This window comes from Debaryomyces fabryi, assembly GCF_001447935.2.
Source record: "Debaryomyces fabryi strain CBS 789 chromosome Unknown contig00090, whole genome shotgun sequence".
NCBI classification, from domain to species: Eukaryota; Fungi; Ascomycota; class Pichiomycetes; order Serinales; family Debaryomycetaceae; genus Debaryomyces; species Debaryomyces fabryi.
The window spans coordinates 12,780-33,784 of NW_015385516.1; the positions used below are offsets into that span (position 1 = coordinate 12,780).

The 21,005-nt window shown below is 34.3% G+C and overlaps 7 protein-coding genes across 7 annotated transcripts; 2 read left to right on the top strand and 5 right to left on the bottom strand.

Annotated features, from left to right (window-relative positions):
* Positions 1-20: 20 nt before the first annotated feature.
* On the top strand, positions 21-2,441 carry SLM2 (phosphatidylinositol 4,5-bisphosphate-binding protein; the record flags this gene model as incomplete). Its single annotated transcript, XM_015612683.1, has 1 exon — positions 21-2,441. The coding sequence occupies one exon, from the start codon at positions 21-23 to the stop codon at positions 2,439-2,441; it is 2,421 nt and encodes an 806-aa protein (XP_015466484.1).
* Positions 2,442-2,632: 191 nt separating this feature from the next.
* Positions 2,633-3,300, bottom strand: RPL23A (60S ribosomal protein uL14; the record flags this gene model as incomplete). Its single annotated transcript, XM_015612684.1, has 2 exons — positions 2,633-3,004; positions 3,259-3,300. 2 exons carry the CDS (start codon positions 3,298-3,300, stop codon positions 2,633-2,635), a joined length of 414 nt encoding a protein of 137 aa, XP_015466485.1.
* A 564-nt stretch (positions 3,301-3,864) lies between these two features.
* On the bottom strand, positions 3,865-5,109 carry WSC2 (Wsc2p; the record flags this gene model as incomplete). The annotated part of the gene is made up of 1 exon (XM_015612685.1): positions 3,865-5,109. One exon carries the CDS (start codon positions 5,107-5,109, stop codon positions 3,865-3,867), a length of 1,245 nt encoding a protein of 414 aa, XP_015466486.1.
* A 1,718-nt stretch (positions 5,110-6,827) lies between these two features.
* On the top strand, positions 6,828-7,631 carry AC631_03857 (SNAP receptor; the record flags this gene model as incomplete). The annotated part of the gene is made up of 1 exon (XM_015612686.1): positions 6,828-7,631. The coding sequence occupies one exon, from the start codon at positions 6,828-6,830 to the stop codon at positions 7,629-7,631; it is 804 nt and encodes a 267-aa protein (XP_015466487.1).
* A 324-nt stretch (positions 7,632-7,955) lies between these two features.
* Positions 7,956-9,716, bottom strand: AC631_03858 (uncharacterized protein; the record flags this gene model as incomplete). The annotated part of the gene is made up of 1 exon (XM_015612687.1): positions 7,956-9,716. One exon carries the CDS (start codon positions 9,714-9,716, stop codon positions 7,956-7,958), a length of 1,761 nt encoding a protein of 586 aa, XP_015466488.1.
* Positions 9,717-10,308: 592 nt separating this feature from the next.
* AC631_03859 (uncharacterized protein) lies at positions 10,309-11,826 on the bottom strand (the record flags this gene model as incomplete). The annotated part of the gene is made up of 1 exon (XM_015612688.1): positions 10,309-11,826. One exon carries the CDS (start codon positions 11,824-11,826, stop codon positions 10,309-10,311), a length of 1,518 nt encoding a protein of 505 aa, XP_015466489.1.
* A 192-nt stretch (positions 11,827-12,018) lies between these two features.
* TEL1 (DNA-binding protein kinase) lies at positions 12,019-20,871 on the bottom strand (the record flags this gene model as incomplete). Its single annotated transcript, XM_015612689.1, has 1 exon — positions 12,019-20,871. One exon carries the CDS (start codon positions 20,869-20,871, stop codon positions 12,019-12,021), a length of 8,853 nt encoding a protein of 2,950 aa, XP_015466490.1.
* Between the last annotated feature and the right edge of the window lie 134 nt (positions 20,872-21,005).

Genomic DNA, 21,005 nt, shown 5'->3' on the forward strand with positions numbered 1-21,005 from the left:
TGTTTTGATATAAGTGCAATATGGTTACTGATCATACAAATCCCTTAGCGGTTTTACTTCCTTATACGTTCAATTCGCAGAATGATTATCCTACGGAAGTATTGGCTAATAGGTTTCAAGCTTGGAGGTCGATCATCAAAGATTTGGTCAATTATCTTAAGGAATATGCCAGCGTTCAGGAGGAAATTGTAAGGCAACAAATGAGGCTTCAACAGGCGGTTGGAATATCACCAGGGTCAAGTACAGCCGTCTCTGGAAGTAATAGTGGCCATGGACATGGATCGCATAATAACCATAAGGAAGACATAAATGCTATCAATAAGTTTTTCTTACCTATCGGAAACGGGTCAATACAGGACTTACCGACGATATTGACGAAGTTTCATCAGCAGAATGTGACACACTCGTCGAAAACGTTGAAAGACATAAATTCTATTATTATTCCAAAGTTAGAGGAATTGAGAAAAGATCTTCTTATTAAAATCAAGGAAATTAAAAACTTACAAAATGATTTCAAAAATAACTTGGGAAAAGAGATCAATGAAACAAAACAAGCTTTGAACCAGTATACTCAGGCGATTGAATTCTCCAATAAACTAGAGCATGGCGGATTATCCCAAGACGGAGATCATAGTAAGAATGACCCATATCTCATGAAAATAAAATTGGATAGACAATTAAAAAAACAAATCTCAGAAGAAACATATTTGCATGATGCATATTCCAATTTGCAAACTGCAGGGGGAAAGTTAGAATCTATTATTGTATTAGAAATTCAAAACTACTTATCAACTTTCTTAAATTTACTAAATGCTGAGCATTCGACAATCCCAGACTATTTGTTACCAAATTTGAACAACGGGTTTTTATCAAAGGAAGCAGAATTCGAATGGAACTCGTTTATTTCAAGAAATTTACCAACACCTTCGATTTCTGTTAGTGCATTAGGAAACAATTCTTCAAATGTTAAAAACGGAACCTTCGTTGATCTTTCATTCCCATATAGAAAGGTGTCTGAACTTGTGATACCTGAGGGTAACTCTCCATTAAATGTTGCAGTGAGAGAAGGACCGTTAGAAAGACGCTCTAAGTTTTTGAAATCTTATTCAAGTGGTTGGTACGTTTTAACATGTAATTATATTCATGAGTTTAAAACATCAGATCGCAAGAAAGATATGCAGCCAGTTATGTCATTGCTGTTAGATGCCTGTCAAGTCAGCGAACATTCCAAAAATGATGGTAAAGCGGGGGGAGTTTACAAATTCGTTTTGCATTCTAAGCTGCTGAATGGCATTATTCACAGAGGTCACAATTGGGTTTTCAGAACTGATACTTATCAAAAAATGATTGACTGGTATACTGATATTAAGTCTTTAACAAACGCAAGTACTGCTTCTGCAAGAGCAAGAATAGTTAGCAAGAAATTCAAGTTGGAAGAAAATCAACATAAGAGAATATCAAGAACTTCAAGTATTCTTTCGAATGGAACTAATGCAAAATCATTGAGAACCATTACCACCAATAACTCATCGAAAGCAGCAGGAGGCTCAATACGCTCAAAGCATAAGTCCCCAACAATGTCCCACAATAGATTGTCATCGACATTTTCAAGGACTAATAACCAATCTCCTAGACTCACAAACATGGTAAATAGTGATGGTACGATGATAGCTCCGGTTGATGTGAATCAGGATGTAAAAACATCGTCTGCTTCCCACTTAAACGTCCAGCATTCATCTCCGCAGCAGCATACTGCGCAACTTAATTATCAGGCTGGCTATTATTACCCTAGCAATGGACAACCACTGCAGTTGTACGATCCCGTTCAACAACAGTACTATACTATAAGTCCCACCGTCCAAGGGCAACCCCAACCCCAGTATTTTCCGGTATCGCCACAACAGAATTCTCAACAGCAATTTTTTATCCACGCACCAACTGGAAGGGCCCAAAGTCCAGTGAACCAAGCACAACCACAACCGCAAGTACAATACTTTCCAGTGAATTCTGCAAATTATGGTGTATACCCACAACAGCCGAACAAAGATGGATCTTCCCCCAATAATTTGCCATATCCAACTCATTTGCAACCTTCAGCAGCAATAGAATCCAATCAACATGGTGAGCTGGGGTTAGACTTTTTAAAATCCGATTCGACGTTACACCATGAATTAAACAATAAAGATTCAAGCAATCCTTTGCATGAAAATGGGGAAGCAAACTTACCTGCTCGGGATACTAATGATCAAGAAGATAAGGAAAGTAATATAACTAACGACAAGGGAATCGATAGTGAACTTAATATTCAGAATAGCACCAACGAAACAAGCGCCAATGAATTAGAAACGTTGCAAAGCAATGACAAGAACAATACGTTTGATGAAAGCTTAACCAAAGTAATCAGCGGAGACAAAGTTATTCCCCTTACTCCCGAAAATTAGATTGTATACTTTAGTTTAGGCCTTTAAATTAAACGGCCAGAACTGTACTATAGATGTTCACGTTGCAAAAGCATAAATATTGATAAATAGTCTCGCAATAAAAGCTACAGTAGAAATCAAAACCTAATCAAGTATTATAACATAATTATTTAAAAGATGATACATAATGAATATATTTAAAAGAAAATCTTCTAAACAACAACACCAGAGTTGGAAGCAATACGTGGCCATAAATCAGCACATTCCTTAGCAACTGGGCCAGTGATAGCAGAACCCTTCATTTCACCCTTTGGATTGACAATAACACCAGCATTATCTTCGAAGTATAAGTAGACACCATCCTTTCTTCTCCATGGTCTAGCTTGTCTAACAACAATTGCTGGCATGATTTTCTTTCTTAATTCTGGCTTACCTTTCTTAACGGTAGCCATAACCATATCACCGGCTGAAGCAGCAGGTAATCTATTTAATCTAGCACCGAATCCCTTAACAGAGACGATGTATAAGTTTCTTGCACCTGAGTTGTCACAACAGTTTACAACGGCACCAACTGGTAAACCTAACTAGAATCTTTGTTAGTATAATTGTCTTCAGACATGAAAAGAAAAACGCTATTTCGAGATGAGCTTCTCTTCTTCCGAGCATGTTTCGCTTACAATACGTCTTCAAGTATAATGCTCTATTCGCTTGGTTTCTATCCTCTCTTATTGGGTCATTCTTCTTAATTCTGCATTTTCAATGTTCTTCAATTTCTTCTCGAAGCCCAGATTCACATCTCTTCCACAACGTCTTCATTAAAATAAAATCAGTCACATACAGACATACGGAATTTGTTACCGGAAGCACCAGAACCAGACATTTTGTAGTATTATTTAATGTATTTGGTATAAAACAAACAAAAAATTAAATTAATCAACTTTTATTCACTTAGGTTCATCAAAAAATTTTTCACTATACCAACCACTCTCACAGTAGTCCTCTGGCCATACTGAGGATTGTACAGGACATCAGTATATTACACAAAATTGCGAAAGTAAAGAAAAATTATGCATAAGGTTTACCCGGATGTGTCGAAATGGGGCGAGGGTTAAAACCCTATTGTACGGAATTGTGACTCTCCTTTTTATTTTCTGTACACACGACTTCTCGGAAGTACCGAGAACTTCACTTGCATATATGCGATATATCCGATATTTAGTATTCGAGGATTCGCGGTGCTCCAACTATGTAACCTTGTGGTTTGAAGTAGTATGTCTATTAATGAGAAAAGCCAAGTTCACAAGATTAAAATGTATATTAATATACTGTAAGCATATAGAACCAGAATCGTAGGTAGATAATTATATAACATAGAAGAATGGAAAAAGTGTTGCAAGATGAAGCTTGCAAATATTAAAAAGAGTATAGTAACATGTGATGGCGTTCAGTTATTAACGACTTTGAGAGAGCCTGGATTCCTGGTAACCATGTCAGGTAACGAACCATCACTAAGTCTTCTTCTGCCGTATTCTGATGAGAGTTTGTCCTGACCAGGTGATTCTGTATCAGGATGGCCGGCAGCCATGAAGAAATCATCATTATTTGTAGTATCTAGAGAATACAGGGTATCTTTGTTGTGGTCCACATGGCCATCGTCGTTCCGACCAGTTTGGGCCATCATAAATGGATTTGGTGCACCTTCAAAGGTATGGGTTTTTTCGTTGCTTGGCCCAGATAAGGTAAACTCGTCGTCCTTATCATCATCCTCCTTATTACGCTTAAAGCAGCAAAGGAATACCACTAAACCTAAGATGAGCCCAGCACCTGCTACACTCCCAATTACAGCACCAACAATTCCCCCTGTGCTAATAGATTTTGATGATTTGTTTTGTTTAGATGATGCGTCGTTAGCATTAGGTGTTGATGACGATGATGAATTCAGTTCTGTCATTGTTACCGCGATAGTTGATGGTTCCTGAGAGTCTGTTGGGTTGCTTGTAATTGTGGATATCAACGTAGTTCTATCCGGCGCAGACAGGGACGACCTCAGTGATGATGATGATGATGAAGATGATGAACTTTCTGATGTAGACGGCTCTGCGGAGCTGCTTGAACTTGGGCTAGCAGACGAAGAATCGCTGCTGGAACTGCTGCTGCTGCTGCTGGAACTGCTACTGCTGCTGCTGGAACTGCTACTGAAACTGCTGCTAGAACTGCTGCTGCTGGAGCTCGTGGATGTGGTTGAAGTCGAGCTCTGTGTGGTTGTTTTCGAACTGGAACTAGATGAACTAGAGCTGGAGCTGGAGCTCGAACTGGAACTAGATGATGAAGAAGTACTTTCTGATTCAACGTCACTATTGGAATATACCAAGAACGCATTACTACCACCACAATTTTCTTGACCATAACCTTGACAACTGACATTACAATCAGAACTATCAGCTTCGTCTCCGTCAGGTTCTGTATCACCACAATAACAGTACTTACCGTTCAACAATGCTGCTACCTTTTTACCAGCACATTCCTCTTCACAATGGGATGATGATTGATATATAAACTCATCTTGGTAGCTTAATATGCTTTGAATATCTGACTTCAGATAGCATCCTAGCTTGGAGAAAGAATCCGCTCTCCCAATATTAGCTTGGACCAAGAAGTATATAACCCAGGGTATACCATAATACCTCATGCTGTTCTATGTTTTGAGTTTCCTCCTTGTTGAAACAAATGTAAATAGCAATAAAAAAAATAAAAATAAACAACTATGAAGTCAAAGAGTCACCTAAACTGCTCGTTAAGTTGTTTCAATCTATAGAATTAAATGTAAAAAGTAATACCTTCAGTGTTAACAATACGTTTCAATACAAATCAACAACTAATATTGACTAATTTTGTTCATCCGTTGATCTTACAAGCATAACACTTATACTGTATGTAAGCAATTCTACGTGTTGACCCACTATGTTGTTGACATTCTTATTGTAAGGAGGCGGAACAATAGGTCTTGTTTTTTTTTTCAGGTAAATATTACTCCTGTATATAATCATATTTTCACTTGCAGGTCTAAGAATAGCCCTGGCTGGATAGATGCAATAGCTTCAAGTAGAATAGTTTAGTAAGCTTGGCTATATGGAGTGTAGAAGGAGATTATAATGTAACGCTTCTTTTCCAAATGCCAGTTGCGTTCAGTTTGTAATGGCGTAACAAGTGGTTTTTAGTTTCGGCGAGCACTACCGATTGTTCTCCGACAATGAGAACAAAATCAGAGAAAGAGGATACGTATGGAATTCTTTTTTTAAAAATGATTTAGTCAATTGTAGAGTGTTAGCTTTAGAGTGTTAGCTGTAGAATGTTCAGTGTCATATAATGGAGACTACGACTTAACATTAGTAGCTTTGTGATGACTGAACAATCTGTGTTCATTTTTTTTTGCGATTTCTGTAAAATATTCACGATATTCTAATTTTGCCGCAACATTATCACCTAAAACAACCGTTACTGAACTATACAAATATTAATACAAGAGTCATACGAGATTATGCTCTTTCCAACAGAGAAGAGTGATGTTGACAATATAAACTACTACAAGAAGACTAGGTGCTGCAATTGAACGAAAGAATCCAGGAAGAACCTTTCAAAATGTATTGGAACACAAAAAGTCTACGATCTACGATTGATATGAATGTTTTCTTAAAACATGCAAGATAGTATCCGCTTACCTAAATCTGCAAATCAAATTAGGCTGGAAAATCAAACAGAGATATAGCATTTTCTAGGGCTGTGATTCTATCTGGATTTTATGCTCAAGATAGTAGCTTACCATTAAAAAACAGATATCAACAGAAATAAAGAGTTATGTCTAATATGTGTGCAAACTATGTCACATTCTACAACTACATTCAGCTTCCAATCAACACATCAGTTGATGCGTCTTCGTATTACTCCAGTAAAGTATATATTTCGAATAATCCGTGTACTAATCAATTTCCGATGAGTTTAAAAGCGTCAAATTCAGCATTAGTAAAAATTTTATAAGTTCTTCTTCTTTATGTCAAAATGGATAAGAACTGTTAAATAAGTACCTTGCCTTGTTGTTTACAACGAAATGATGAGGTTCGTCACAGTAAATTATCCGTAGATCAATTATTCCGTAGCCTTTTTCGCTAACCACGATCATTTGTTTTCCGTAGATCGTTGTTTGATAGTAGTTGGGCTTACATATTGTAATTTCTCTGTATTTATTATAGCTACCTAGTTGTAAGCATAAGAGCATGCCATTTGACTGTACTGAACCGTGTAGAAATAGCATTTATTTTGGTGCATGTTTAGTATTACGGTGAAGCCATCTGACCTGAAAAACGATTATCGCAAGCGCAACTTTATATTTTTAATGGCACCAGTATAATCATGTCAATACCAACGTCCATAAAGGTGATAGACGGTATTGTTGACCAGTATCGTGAAGAAGTTTCCCAACTTGATATACCTGACTTTACTACGCCATCGTCGTCATATAAAAATCCTGTTGTGTCTCCATATGTCAATGAGTTCAAATTGAATCGGATCATAAATGATATACCCACCATAAAGTTGCAATTAAACAAATACAAGGGCAATAAGACGTATCAAGATGTATCAGACAAGATATTGCAATTACAGAGCTTGTTGGACGAAAAGTTTTATATTAATGATAAATTGATTCGTATATGGGTGTCGAGCAAAACAGTTACAGGTTTGACTGATAATGCTGACAATGCAGCCGAAGAAAAGACCAATGACGAAGCTATAGAATTGAATAATGACGAAGAGAACCTTGCTTCATTGCGCAAGAGATTGCTATCAGGCGGAACACATACTTCCCTAGATGATACTACAAATAACAAATCCTCTATAGATAAGGCGAATAATTATCACGAATCAATTCAAGAAGACATTTTGAGTGAATTGACGGGATTTGCCGCAAGCTTGAAACAGTCAGCTGTCACATTATCTTCCAAGCTTTTAGATGATAATGCCGTTTTGAATAAAACAGGTGATAGTTTAATGAAAAACGAAACTCTAATGAAAAGTGTCGGAAACAATTTAAACAATTACGTTACTAATAAATCAGGTGGAAAGATAAGCTTCTGGTTTTTGATGAAGATATTGCTTGCTTCTTTTTTATTATTTTTTGCGATGGTTGTTCTAATTAAGATATTTCCGAAGATGTAAGTCTTACACTTATTTTTGATTAAACCTTTATTTATTTAAAATATGAACATAGAAGATATTGAATGTATAGCTAATAATATAAACAAAAGAAGAAAAGTTGATTATAAAAAACAATTAATAAAGTCGTAATAAAAAGTAAATCGGAAAAATAATTAAATCAATTTAAATGCTGTTGTGAATTGTTCAACTAAGGTGGTATTTTAAATTTATCTTGGATATAATTTTCTTCTTAGTCAATAGGTAGTCTGCTAATTCGAACAAAAGAAATAAAATGAATAAATATGAATAAACAATGAGTGAAAACTCGATAGAACGGAGAAGAACCTAAATTTCATCATTCATGAATTCATTATCGGAAAATGACTGGTTTGAACCATTATCAATTCCTGAGTTATGATTGTGGTTTTGTCCTTGATTTTGATTTTGGTTTTGGAATTGTCTTGGTAAGTTACCACATCTATCTTTGCCAAAATTGATTTTTAAATTTTTATAGTCGTGAAATGATTTTATACCGTCAATTGCCTTAATAGCATTTGCTATGTTAACAAAATTTATAAATGCACAATTCTTTTCTTCTAAATAGTTAATTTGTTCAATATCTCCAAATTTCGTGAAATCCTCTCTTAATTTAGATGGGTTGTAGTATTCGAAATCAGTTATATTACCAATGTAAATATTTCTGGATGCACCATTTGAAACAGCCAAAGATAATGCATTCGACAAAGGACCAGAATGCTTACCCCATCCAACCTTAATTCTACGATTATGAATTGTTAATCCATGCAATTGGCACATGGCAAAGAATTGGGCTGCAGCGATTGGATCAATAAAAGTAATAAAACAAACATGACGTTCTTTCAAAAATCTAATACTTTGCAATAACCCTCCTCTAACAACGTTACAGATTTCTTCGACAGAAGAGTCTTGGTGTAAGTTACCCAAATAAACTGTACGATTACCCAAATTGTTGGCTCCACCTGCTTGAGTAGCAATTTGAGCAGCAGCAGCAGATTGTTGCACCAACGCTGAAGATATGAATTCACGATCGGCAGCTGTAACAATATGCTCCATACCTGGTGCTAAACCTAAGTACTGAGCTGCATTATGTTGTTGGGTTTTAGTAATGAAAGCACATCTGTCTTTACCGTAGAAACACTTTTTATCTAAGTACTTTTCTTTCAATGGTAAATTGGCGACACATCTTATGGCACTCAAAATAGACAAGAAATGAATGAAGGCAATTCCTTTCTCTGGAATGATCTTGATACAATCAATGACACCGTAGCACGATAAGTCATCTCTCAACTCTTGTTCAGTAATGATTTCGCCATTAACAGAGTTATTTAAATTGCCTAGGTAAACATTCCTAGTAGCACCATGCCTTTGAATTGATTCCATAACAGCAGGCAATATAGGGCTATTTTTACCCCAACCGATCCTAACGTCATGCCCTTTAATGTTCAATTTCTTCAAAATGCAATCAGAATGGAACAACAAAGCAGATTGATGGTCTATGAAAGAAATGAAAGCGCAATTTTTCGAAGGCAAAATCTTAACTGATTCAAGAATACCGGATCTGACATAATCCAATAATTCATTTGGTTGAATATCAGATGGAATATTACCCAAATAAACGGTTCTTGATGGAGCAACTGAAGAGTTACCATTCGAATTTGGACCCATTTGGCCAAACACATCAGGTTGATTTTGAGGAGTTGGTGGTGCCATATTTGGCATTTGTAAGTTTCCTGGAGGTCCATTACCAGGTGCCATTGGAGGAAACTGGTTTCCGTTGAAATGTTGGCCCATATTTCCCTGTCCATCATTACCATTAATGAATGAAGCTTCGTCATAGTAATCATTGCCAGATCCAGGAGTGTTTTCATTTCTATTGAAACTGAACTGATCTCCTTGGAATTGAGGATATTGATCATATGGCGGCATTCTTGAATCACCTTGTTGTTGCACGCTACCTTCTGGACTCACTAACTGTTCTTCCGACCCTTGCTGAGCGTAAAATTGTGGATAGTAAGGTTGTGCCATATACTGTTGTGGAACACTTTGATAAGGATCAAAATACGTCATGATGTAGCTTCACCTTTTCAGTTCTCTTATTCTCTTGTTATAAATCAAGTGTACTTTAGACTCAAAAAGTGTAATTATTATATTAACCTAGAACCTCTTCGTTGAACTTTACTTGGATATGTCTAGCCAAGTCGAAATGAATTCTTTTACTTAGGACAACTAGTGAATTAAATTAATAATAGTATTAATGAATTGAATATTGGAACAAGTAATAGACCTTTCGTACGATTAATGAATGAATAAAAATTGAATTGACTAATGTAAAATCGACAACGTAGTAGGTAGAGGTCGATGATTAGAAAAAAAAAGACAAATACAAAAGATTATGATAAATATCTTTGACTTATATCTTAATAAGTTATAGGATCAACTAAATCTTTATTATATGTTGAATACGTTTGACTTTTGCTTGACTTAATATCAAAAATGTTTACTACTATATAATGATCTCTTCGCTTACTAGGGCAGGAATTTTTTCTGAAAAATTAATTTTGTGTAACCGGTACACACACACACCAATTGTACTACTAAGAATATAGACATAAGATATACTACATCAATGATCAGAGAAGATAGGAAATAGGATCTGATATTATTGTAGACTATCTGCTATTTCGTCCGTATTCGAGTTCAGCATTTGATTTGACCCCTTTATATCGGTGTCAGAATTGGACTCATAATCGGTGATCGAACCTCGCTTTGCCGTATCGGATGATGACTTGGCTGTGTCGATAGACCGGCGAGTTTCAGATTGCAGTGGACGATTCTTTGCCTCTTTGGTTGTCGTTTCATTGACGACATTTGAGTTGTTGCTATTGTTGTTATTGTCGTCGTTGTCATCGTCGTTGTCGCTGTAGTCTGTGACATCTCGAGATCCCGAACTTCTCTCATTTGACAGATGCAGCAGATACAGTTCGTCCACGTCAGTAGTTGGATTCTCGTGCTCTTGATCTAATATACTGGTCACAATTTCTCTGTCTGATAGGCCATTTGTAGCTGTGGCCAAGTGGTTAGACTTATCTTGTGACCTCGTTATGCGATGTGTCTGCTCTTCAGTGTTTTCATCGGCCGATATTTCTTCTGGGTCATTTGCTTTGGTACTTCTTTTACGACGTTTTTGCAGGGACGATTTCGGGCTAGTTGCATTTTTCTTCCGTTTAGTAGGACTCGTGTAAACTTCATCTAGTTCATCAGGAATTTTGTCTTTGTCTATAGTGTAGTTTTTTAAATTAAATTTATTTTGGTTTATGTACTTTTCGTTTAGACCCTCTAATTGTTTTAAATTATTATTTTCCAATTCCCAAATTTTATCTTTCTTTGCATTCAAAACTTGATAGAATTTGTCCAGAAAGTCGCTTATAATTTTCTTATGCTGAACAGCACTTGTTTCCAATTCGTTTTGATATTGTTCGTTTTCCTCCTTTAACATCAAATTCGATTGCCTTGACGCATGTAATTCCTTGTTTAATTTTTGGTTATTTAAGAGTAAGAGATCAATCCAGTTGAATAAGTTCTGTTCCTCTCGCATCATTATACTTTCTTGCAGATCATATTCTGTATCTGCGTATGGAAGGTCAATTGAGCCTACTGTTATTGGCAATTTTGCATTCGTTTTAATATCAATAGTAATAAATTCAGAAACTAGGGGCAATTCATCATCATCTAGCAATTCATTAGTATCAGGATCATAATATCGTTCTAGGGATATAAATTTTGCAGATGCAACAAGGTCGTCTGCAATGGATGGTTCGTGATGATCATCAACAGGAAATAAATGTTGTATTATCGACTCCCATTCTGCAATTGTAAAGTGACCTTTCCTCTTAAATCTCGCACAGTTTTCTTTGGTTATATCAATATGGAAGCTCCCTTCTTGGTTCATAGCTGTAAGCGATATATTGGCGAAATTGGAATTTTCGATTTTTGACCCATTTCGTAAACAATGCAAATAGAGGGATGCTTTTTTAATAATTTTCTTAGTTTCCTTATCTTCGATAACCAATGGAATAGACTGAATGTGCCCTGTTAATGCATTTTTGCTTGGAGGACTATAAATTTCGTTCATCTTTGACCCATTTCTGACTGTTTCATTGAATAAGTAGTACGACATAAATGAGAGAATGAGAATAATATTAGTACAAACTGAATACTTTTGCCAAATTTAAATTGTAGTAATGAAACTTGTACATGATTTTGAAACAATATTGGGGTAATAATAGACTACATGTGAGATCTGTAGATTTCAATCTTCTACAATCTAAATCATAGTTTTATGTAAATTTCAAAATGCAAAATATATACTCTAGTAAAATGGGCACCATCCGCAATATATTAATGCCAAATTATGTGGACTTGTCGCCTCTTGGATAAGTTCTCTAACTATTGCTTCTACACTCAAGCCACCAGCAGTAAGCTTATCTGAAACCATCAAAACTGCCCGTCCACCTTCTGAACCGTCTTCTTGGGGGTTCAAGTGACCCATTTCAGTTCTATCTCCTTCATTTTGTAACTTTTTCCTCCTTATAGGGGATAGACTCCAAGAATACAAGGGATCCCAACGTAGTACATCTAAAATTGCTAGTATGTGTTCCTTGTTTTGCCGCAATACTCTGTAAGTGTGTTCGCAAGACTTGTTAAAAACCCCATTAACCCCAGTAATTCCAAAACCATCCACTATATCTCTCGTTAGCCTAAAAGGTACAGTTTCGGGTATTGGCAATCTCTTACCTTGGTCAAAGGCTACACCTAAATCAATGTGAATAGGCTCACCAGAACTTTTATCCAATAAAATATTATTGCAATGCCTATCACCCAAACCCAATATATGGCCTACAACTGAAGTTGTGGCAATTCCACGAGTATACGAAGTTCTACAATCAAACCAAGTGTCGGGAGTAACATAGTTGTCAAAAAAGAAATATCTTAAAACTGGCGATATTTTCTTGCTTATTTTATCATACGTCTTATATCTCTCTGTTTTGTCTGCAGATTGACAGGTCTTCATTAAATCTCTAGCCTTATCTGCCTTCAATATATCAATTTTCATATGATAGGGTCTGATAGAATCTATTAGTGCTATTGAATTGGGTACGAATTCGATAATACCAGTTTCAGGACCCAATGGAACAGCTTTATATGTTCTTACTTTTAGCTCCCGTTTCCTTGTTTCTTTATCTTTCTTGAAAATATTGTTAACCTTTTCAAATACTTGTTCCATAATAGAATCTTGACGCAAATCATCAGTCCCATGCTTCAATAAAACCTTATGTTCCGAACCATTAGATAAGTAGAATGAGGCAATTTTTGGTAAACTTAGACCGGATGTTGCAATAGTCACTCTAGGATCAATCCTCTCCAAATAAATTACATTATCATAGCTAGTTGATAAATCTACAGTCAAGCTTATAGTTGGTGGTGGAATGTGAGATAAATGATTAAGCCAGTAATCTCCAACTTTTAAACTGCCCAACTGAATTGACTTTCCTTTAGGTACTTTATATTCTGCTAGTTTAATTGACTCATCACAGAATTTTTCAACATTAAGAAGTATTTCGCTGACTTTTTTGTTACCTCGTGTAATGAGCTGTTGCCAGATATCGTTTGCAGCTAGAGATTTTGAGATAAGTAATACATTGGAACTCTTTTTTGCATACGATTCATGCTTTTTTAAAGAAATCAAGCCATACAACGAATGATATGGATGGTCGAAACATAGACCCACAATTAAAGATTTCAATAAGCTTTGGAATTTGGATGATTCACTGGAAAGACGGGATATCAATTGGGTTGACCAACTGATTAATTTGTGATTTGGCAATGACAAAATATTATCGGAAAGAGTCACATGTAATTCATCTTTATTTGAATGCTCTAACCATAAAGCAAAAAATTTGTCTAAATTCTCATCACTATCACCATCAGTTAATATACTCTTCAAATAAAACTCAACAGCCTTGTCAGAAAATTCACTTATACTTCTTTTCAATGAATTTAGATCAGATAATTCCGCGATATATTGAGCTTTTAATTTTGAATAGTATCGCTGAGCACTTTTTTTCTCGTCAGCTGCAACTGGCATTCTGCTATAATGTGTTTTCAATTCTTCTATCTCGGACTTCTTCAATTCAACCAGCTTTTCTAGCTTATATATATGGTCATTCAAACCACGAGACCTGAACTGAGTTTCACAAAAATTCGCTAGAATTTCATATACCTTAGCTTTTTGATCCATTTCTTTAACCGATGTTACCATATCAGCAGTAGGCAAAACATATTTTTCCATAATATTTGATGCCAAGTCCTGTCTCGATTTTGACATCCACTCAACTAAATTTGCATTAATCAAACTTGGTGTAATATGCATATTACTAATTGAAAGGTTGATCGCTTCATTCTGTTGCAATTCTTTCAACATTATAACAGGTATACTAGTTTGCCCTTGTTGCCAGAGTGTTCGAGCTATTTGATATTTTGTAAGTTGGCTAATACTATCCTTAAGCAAATGATCAGACTCAGAAAACTTTGACTTAGAAAGCTCATTTATCATAACAATTGAATTGACCAGCTTTTGCAGTTCATCAGCAATTATGGCGATTGAATTGTATCTTATCAAATCATGTAATGAACATAACCACATGCTTTCTTTTGTAAGCGACGATATATCAGCAGATGATTCAGCCAATATTTGCAATGCTGATTTCCTTGCTAGGAGTATATTTTCGGACCAATCAAAATCTGCCTGCTCAAACCAATTTGTGCATTTAGAAAATTCATGTAGAAGACCTTCAAAATTAGATTCTTTATAGTGTAAAACGTCTCTGATATTGTAAATACACGTCAAACTAATGAGCCATCTTTCAATATTCAATCGGAATTCTTTTGGGCTGGAACTGTAGTTGGTTATAGTATCCTTACTATACAAAGTCTGCAATAACGACTCCTCACAGGCTTCATTTGCATAACTCGGGTAATCATGAATTTGCTTCAAGGTTTTATAGATAATCTGATGCTCTTCATTTGCTTCTCGCGGAGAAGGAATATCCCAACAGTTTAATTTCCATGCCCATTCAAAAGTTGCGTTATTTTTATCTCCATTATCTAGATTTTTACTGACTAATTTCGAAACACCTAAAAATCCATTGCGAATCATGGAATTGAGAACTCTAGTATTCTTCGTTTCTAAATCAAAAGAAATACTAGTATCAAATAAACCACTATCAAATCTAAATTGGTCTGAACTTTCCTTCCTTCTATTTATCATATTGATGGCATATTCCAACGATGTTTCTTCGGGTAGACCAAATATCAAATCATCATTATCAATTGATTCATAAATATTAGATAGGAGTTTTGAATTTCCCAGCCAATCTATAACCTTTTCAGAATTGCTAAGTTCATCCTCAAATAACATTAACGCAGTTTTGGAGTAGTTATTTTCCGCAGCAATACGATAAAAGTAATCTAGATTTAGACTCAGATAAACCTCCATAAATATAGGAATTGATTTTTTTGCCCCCATTCTGATTTTTAGTAATGTTTGTATAAGGAATTCAACAAAGTCGGATTCATACGAGTGTAGCTTGCTGAATTCGGAAAGAAGCTTTATCACCTGCTTCGAACCTTCCTTCCCTGTAATGTTCAAATAGTAGCAAATAAAACCAGGTAAGATTGTCTTAGAAAACGAATCAACTTTAGTAGCAAAACTTGCAAATAAGGGGGCAATACTGGTAAATCTTGCCAACTCTTGTGTAATCGATAGAAATAAGCGACTTGTCCACGCTACGAACAGTATTCCTTCTAAAGATTGGCCTAAATCAGAAATTATTTCTTTGAATGTGTGTCCAAGAATGAGCAATTCATCATCATTAGAATTAAGTATAATGCAAGAATGAAAATCCAAGGGAACAATAAACAGTACATATTCGTTTTCAATCTTATCAAAATTTAAAAATTTCTCAACATCTGATCTTTTGATTTTAAATTTCCATATTAAAACACTTAATATAGATTCTGCGCAAGCTGCAATTTCTAAATTATCAGATACGACATACAGTAGAATCTCGTTCAAAATATTATTCATGCTGGATATATCACTTTCAAAAGTATCTTCAATTGGTGTGCCATTCTCTACTAGTGAAACAATATGGGAAATATTGTTATTTAAACCTCCTTTCAAATAGTATTTCGCTAAGTATTCAGCACTCCATAACCTAAATGTTTTGGAATGCCAATGCATATCATCGTTTTGATTCAATAATAATTTTACAACATTTTCGTGTACCCCAGTTTCATCAAAACGTTCGATAAACATGAAAATCAGTGATATCAATTTCATGATATGTACATTACTCACACCCGTTGTGCAAAGTTTTATTTCAGCCTCATCATTTAGAAAGAATTCAATATCAGACGTTGTCAATTCAACTGGTTCCGAATTCAAAATGTTCATACTTGCTTCAAGGATTATGTGAACTTTTCTATCCTTATTTGAACAGCTTATATATTCTTCGACCGTTTTTAAAAGATGCACATTAGTAAACGGTATGCTATCACCTACTTCAATCAAGCAAGAAACAAGTTTCACAATTATTGGCAAGAATTTAGATTCATCACACCTGCTTAGTTTTTGGATTCGAAAAATAGACAAAATATTTGCAATATCATCATGAAGATTTGATTCCTTTAAGAATGGAGATAATGTTGTAATCAAAAGGTTTGCTAAATGAACCAGAAATATATTTTGATACCCTAGAATAATAAGTAGCTTAAATTTCCTCAAACATAATAATCTTTGTTCGATATTGACTGAATTATGAAAAATTATTGAAATATGGCGAAATAAAAAATATAACACGTTTCCTTGCCAGAAAGATTTAGGGTTTACACTATACTTTTCAACAAGACCCTTTATGAGATCAAAACTAGAATGAAGTGATATTGACACCAGACCTGGGGTTTCTAAAGTTTGGGAGTCACTTTTAAAAAGTTGTAATATCACTTCATTCTTCGGTCCTAAATCTCGTATATATTTCTCATTTGACATATCAGTAAGCCTTATCACTTCAAATATAATCGAGACTAATTTTTCTTTCATCTGTAGTCGATACTGTTCCTTTAATATATCTGATAATTTCTTGAATATATCATTCCTAATACCTTCTCTTGTATATGCCAATGGTATTGCCAATGTCAAACTATCGAAAATTAGACTAGCAAGATCTGAATTTTTAACAGAAGATATCGTTTCTAAGAAACCAAAATTATTATTATTAGAATTTGTTTGAGTGGATATTGAAATAGCAGTTAGTTCTTTATAATTGGACGAAAGAAAGCTTGGTATATTATCATAATCGAACAAGCCATATGGAAATTGCATTATATCAAACCCATAGCTCCACCATGATTTTAGAATTTCATATTTTAACAAGTTAAATAAATCCTTTGTTGATTTTAAATCCAATCTTTTATATATAAGGGAAAGTGCCGCTTTAATATATGGCAAAAAGAATTCAAACCTTGAATATTCTATAAAGTTGAAAATTACAGCAATTGTAACTTGAATTGAAGCATCAGATAAGATGCAAAAGAATAAGCAAAATGTACCGCATGCTTCAATTGACTGCTGGGGAGTGTCAAAATTGAGAAAAAGTTCCTTGTAAATAGTCATCTGATTGGGGACAGATATTGACTTTAAATAGTTGACCAAACATGGGAGTATCTTGATTTTTATGTTGTTTGTCGATTTTGTAAATTTAGAGATAAAAAGTGATTTAATTTCATTATCTTCCATGATTCTCTGATCGTTATATTGTAAATAGGTAATTATGAAAATCAAAAATTCAATACTGGAAGCTTCTGTTAATATTAAATTCTTAGTACCACATTGCAATAACCAGGAACACATGTCTAAACAATCCTTCTTAAAAGCATCATCCGAACTATCGTACCATATAGGAAACAGAAGTGTAAGCAACTTTGAAACGACTATAATCGTCAATTCGTCTCTTTCTAAATCAAAATTTGTTAATGGACCTTCTCCTAAAATTCTTACAAACCTTGTCCAAGCCGTAATAGGTATCTCCGAGGATTTGATTTCACCATTTTCAAGAATTCTGCACAAATAGCAAAGACAGTATAGCACTTCCTGTGGACGCAACGATTCAAGGTATGTAACTATGAAACCAAATGTTTCGAAGGTACTGTTTTCTTTAATTTCATTTCTAATTAAAATGCATTTTAAAGCTTGAACACAATATACTTCTCCATATGCTAAATTGAAGAAATTTAATGTAGTCGATTTGGACTGAATTCGAAAACTGTTTGTCGTTTCATTTGTAGTGTTGAATTCGTCACGAAACATATCAGTATTGTTATCAAGCCGGTCTTCTTCCATCAATTTCTGATTTGTACCAATAAGTCCATTATTTGAAATTTCATAGAAAAAATTGTCCAATTCAATACAGTTCGCTATAAGTTCAATAGAACTTCGTTTCATTGACTTGAAGTTTATCCTGCTTAGCACCCCTATAAAATTAGCATTACTCGATGCATTTTTTAAGAAAGCCACTTCAAACAAGAGAGAGGCTTGATTCTGGATGGAATTAATTAGCTGATTAGGAATACCGTGATCTCTTAATAAATCTAGTGTCCTAAGTTCTAACATTGCCCATTCGAGTGCTTCAGCGTGATTCCGTTCATCTTTTAGGTAACTTTTACCAGTCTCAATTATTCGACTTAAAAGGTAATCAAAAGTCTTATTTTCAGACAAGTTGTAAAATTTAATCTCAGTCCTTAAGGACATATTGCTTTCACGCAATTTATAATTATCTAACAAGAACATTTCTAATTCATTATATGAATTCATAAATAAATCTGCTTCATTTAAATCACCACGATACGAGTTCAGCATATTCTGCTGATCGTTTTCTTCAATATCAATACCACCTAGCCAACATACGAAGTTTACAACCTCAAATGTCGAATTAATGCTAGAATACCAGAAGCCTGTATTAATATTAGAAGTTAAATCCCATTTGCAGATGAGCCAGTCTTGAATTCTTTCTGCCAATATGAAATTTCTCGAAAGGTTAATATTTCTAACAATCTTATTGATCGAATACCATAATTGAAAACTTTCTTCACAAATGGAGAAGGGTCCATTGATTTCAGATAAATCTATGAGATTATCAATTTGTAATATTAAAGATTTGTCCATTATCTTATTCAAGTCTTCGTTTGAATGACAACTGATAATTGAATAAGCAAGACTGCACGAAACCCTAGATACTTCTTTGTTTTTGATAAGTTGTAATGCAATTTTAAGCAACTGGAAGAAGAACTTTTTATCAATATGAATCAGGCGTTGTAAAGAATCATAAATGATTGCTCTAGCTACCATCAATGACCAGTAATTTAGCTCATCAGTATCAAATGAATTAAGCACATTTTTAAGAATAATATTAACATTAAAGAGTGATTCAGAATCATTTGTCAGGAGCGGAAAATCAAAAGTTGAATTAAGAAATGTTGAATCACTTATGTCTAATATGCTACTACTTTTTGTACTGGAATTGCCGCTTAATCTTATGTTATTATTATTTGTTTTACTGTTTAAAGATTTTATGTCAACCTTAGGCGAATATATTTCTAGATGAAAAGTCAAAATTTGCATTCCAGCTTGCTGTAATTTATAATCAGTTTTGTCGATGAGAAGTCTATTGCAAAACTCCAGAATATTATTTGAATGATACAATGCTTCACTTAATACACCTAGCTTTTGGCGTTTATTTTGATGGATAGTTTCAGACCTCACACCAGAGGCATTCAAAGTGTTAATAGAATTAAATATATTATGCTCATATAATGATTTCTTGAATTCGAAATATGAATTAATTAATTTTGATAACCCAGCAATAAACAACCAAGACTGAACGCTATTAGACTCATCATATGCACTAGCTCTCAAATAAATTGAACGGAATTTGAACCAGACCTTGTCATCATTAGGTATTCGAAGAAAGCATATATCTTCCGAGTTAATCTGATTGTTTGAGGAATAAAGCTTGGTAGCTAAATTTTGGATAAGTACACCGACATTATAAAGGGTTACTTCGTCACTATCACTATCTGTGATGCTATCAATAGACTGATTAATTGTGCTTGAATCTTCGCTAGATCTTATTGAAATATCTTGCCGAGAATCGGAAGGATCGTCCAGTATAATAGAAGAATCTCCAATTAGTTTTGGTAAGTTATGCAAATTTAAGAAATTATGAGTAGCAGACAAATTAAGGAATATAAGAAATTGAATTTGCAAAGAATCTAATTGTGTCTGGTGAAATGATATCATTAATTTTATTGAAATCTGGATCAATTTATTTATAAATTTAATGTTTTCGGTGCATAGCACAATAATCATCTTATTAATAACCTTGAATATCAACACTGTTAGTATGCTTTCTTTTTTAAAATATATGCATGTTTTGGAAAGAACCCTTAGAAGTTTGAAATAATTATTAGGAACAGTTGATGTTGTTAATTGCAAATAGTTCACTGATATTGATGAATCAGCTTGAATAAGGAAATGGAGTGACGTGAATATCTCAATGATCAATTTTTCATGTATGTTTAATTTGGTTAAATCGTCAAGGACAAAGTTCGACAGTTTAATAATAAGATTATAGATTTGTAACCAATCTTCATAATTTAGGTGTTCCTTGAAAAAGCCTTGGCTTGTGATACAAGATAAAATTTTTGTGAAGTCTAATGCACAAGGTTCTAATATATCATCTTCAATAAAGTAATAATTCCGTATTGAATGGATTACACTCATGTAGAATTTGTATTTTATTTTAATAGGTTTATTAGAATCTCGTAACTCTTGATTGTAATCCAACGATCTTTCTATCAACAATTTAAGACAATTCGAACCAGAAGATAACCTCAATTCAGTACTAGTTGTTCTGTTCTTTGAATAACTTATCTGTTCATTTTCAATCAATTTGAACATTGAAACAACCAAGACATCAAATTGTTTTGGATTGAGCTTGAACTTTGAGTTTAATAAGTCTTCCACTAGACTCAACCCATCATTTCTATCCTTTATCTTAGTGGATTGCAACCATGAAACAACCTTGTTAATGTCGAATGATGACATTGTACGGCATTGGGTCTTTGATTTTATTTAATAGTATGTGTAAGAAGAACCTATCAAATTTATTTGGTGATTATTTTGGTGATGTGATGAGAGTGCGCTCTTATCGAACTAACCATAAATTCCACTTTAGAATA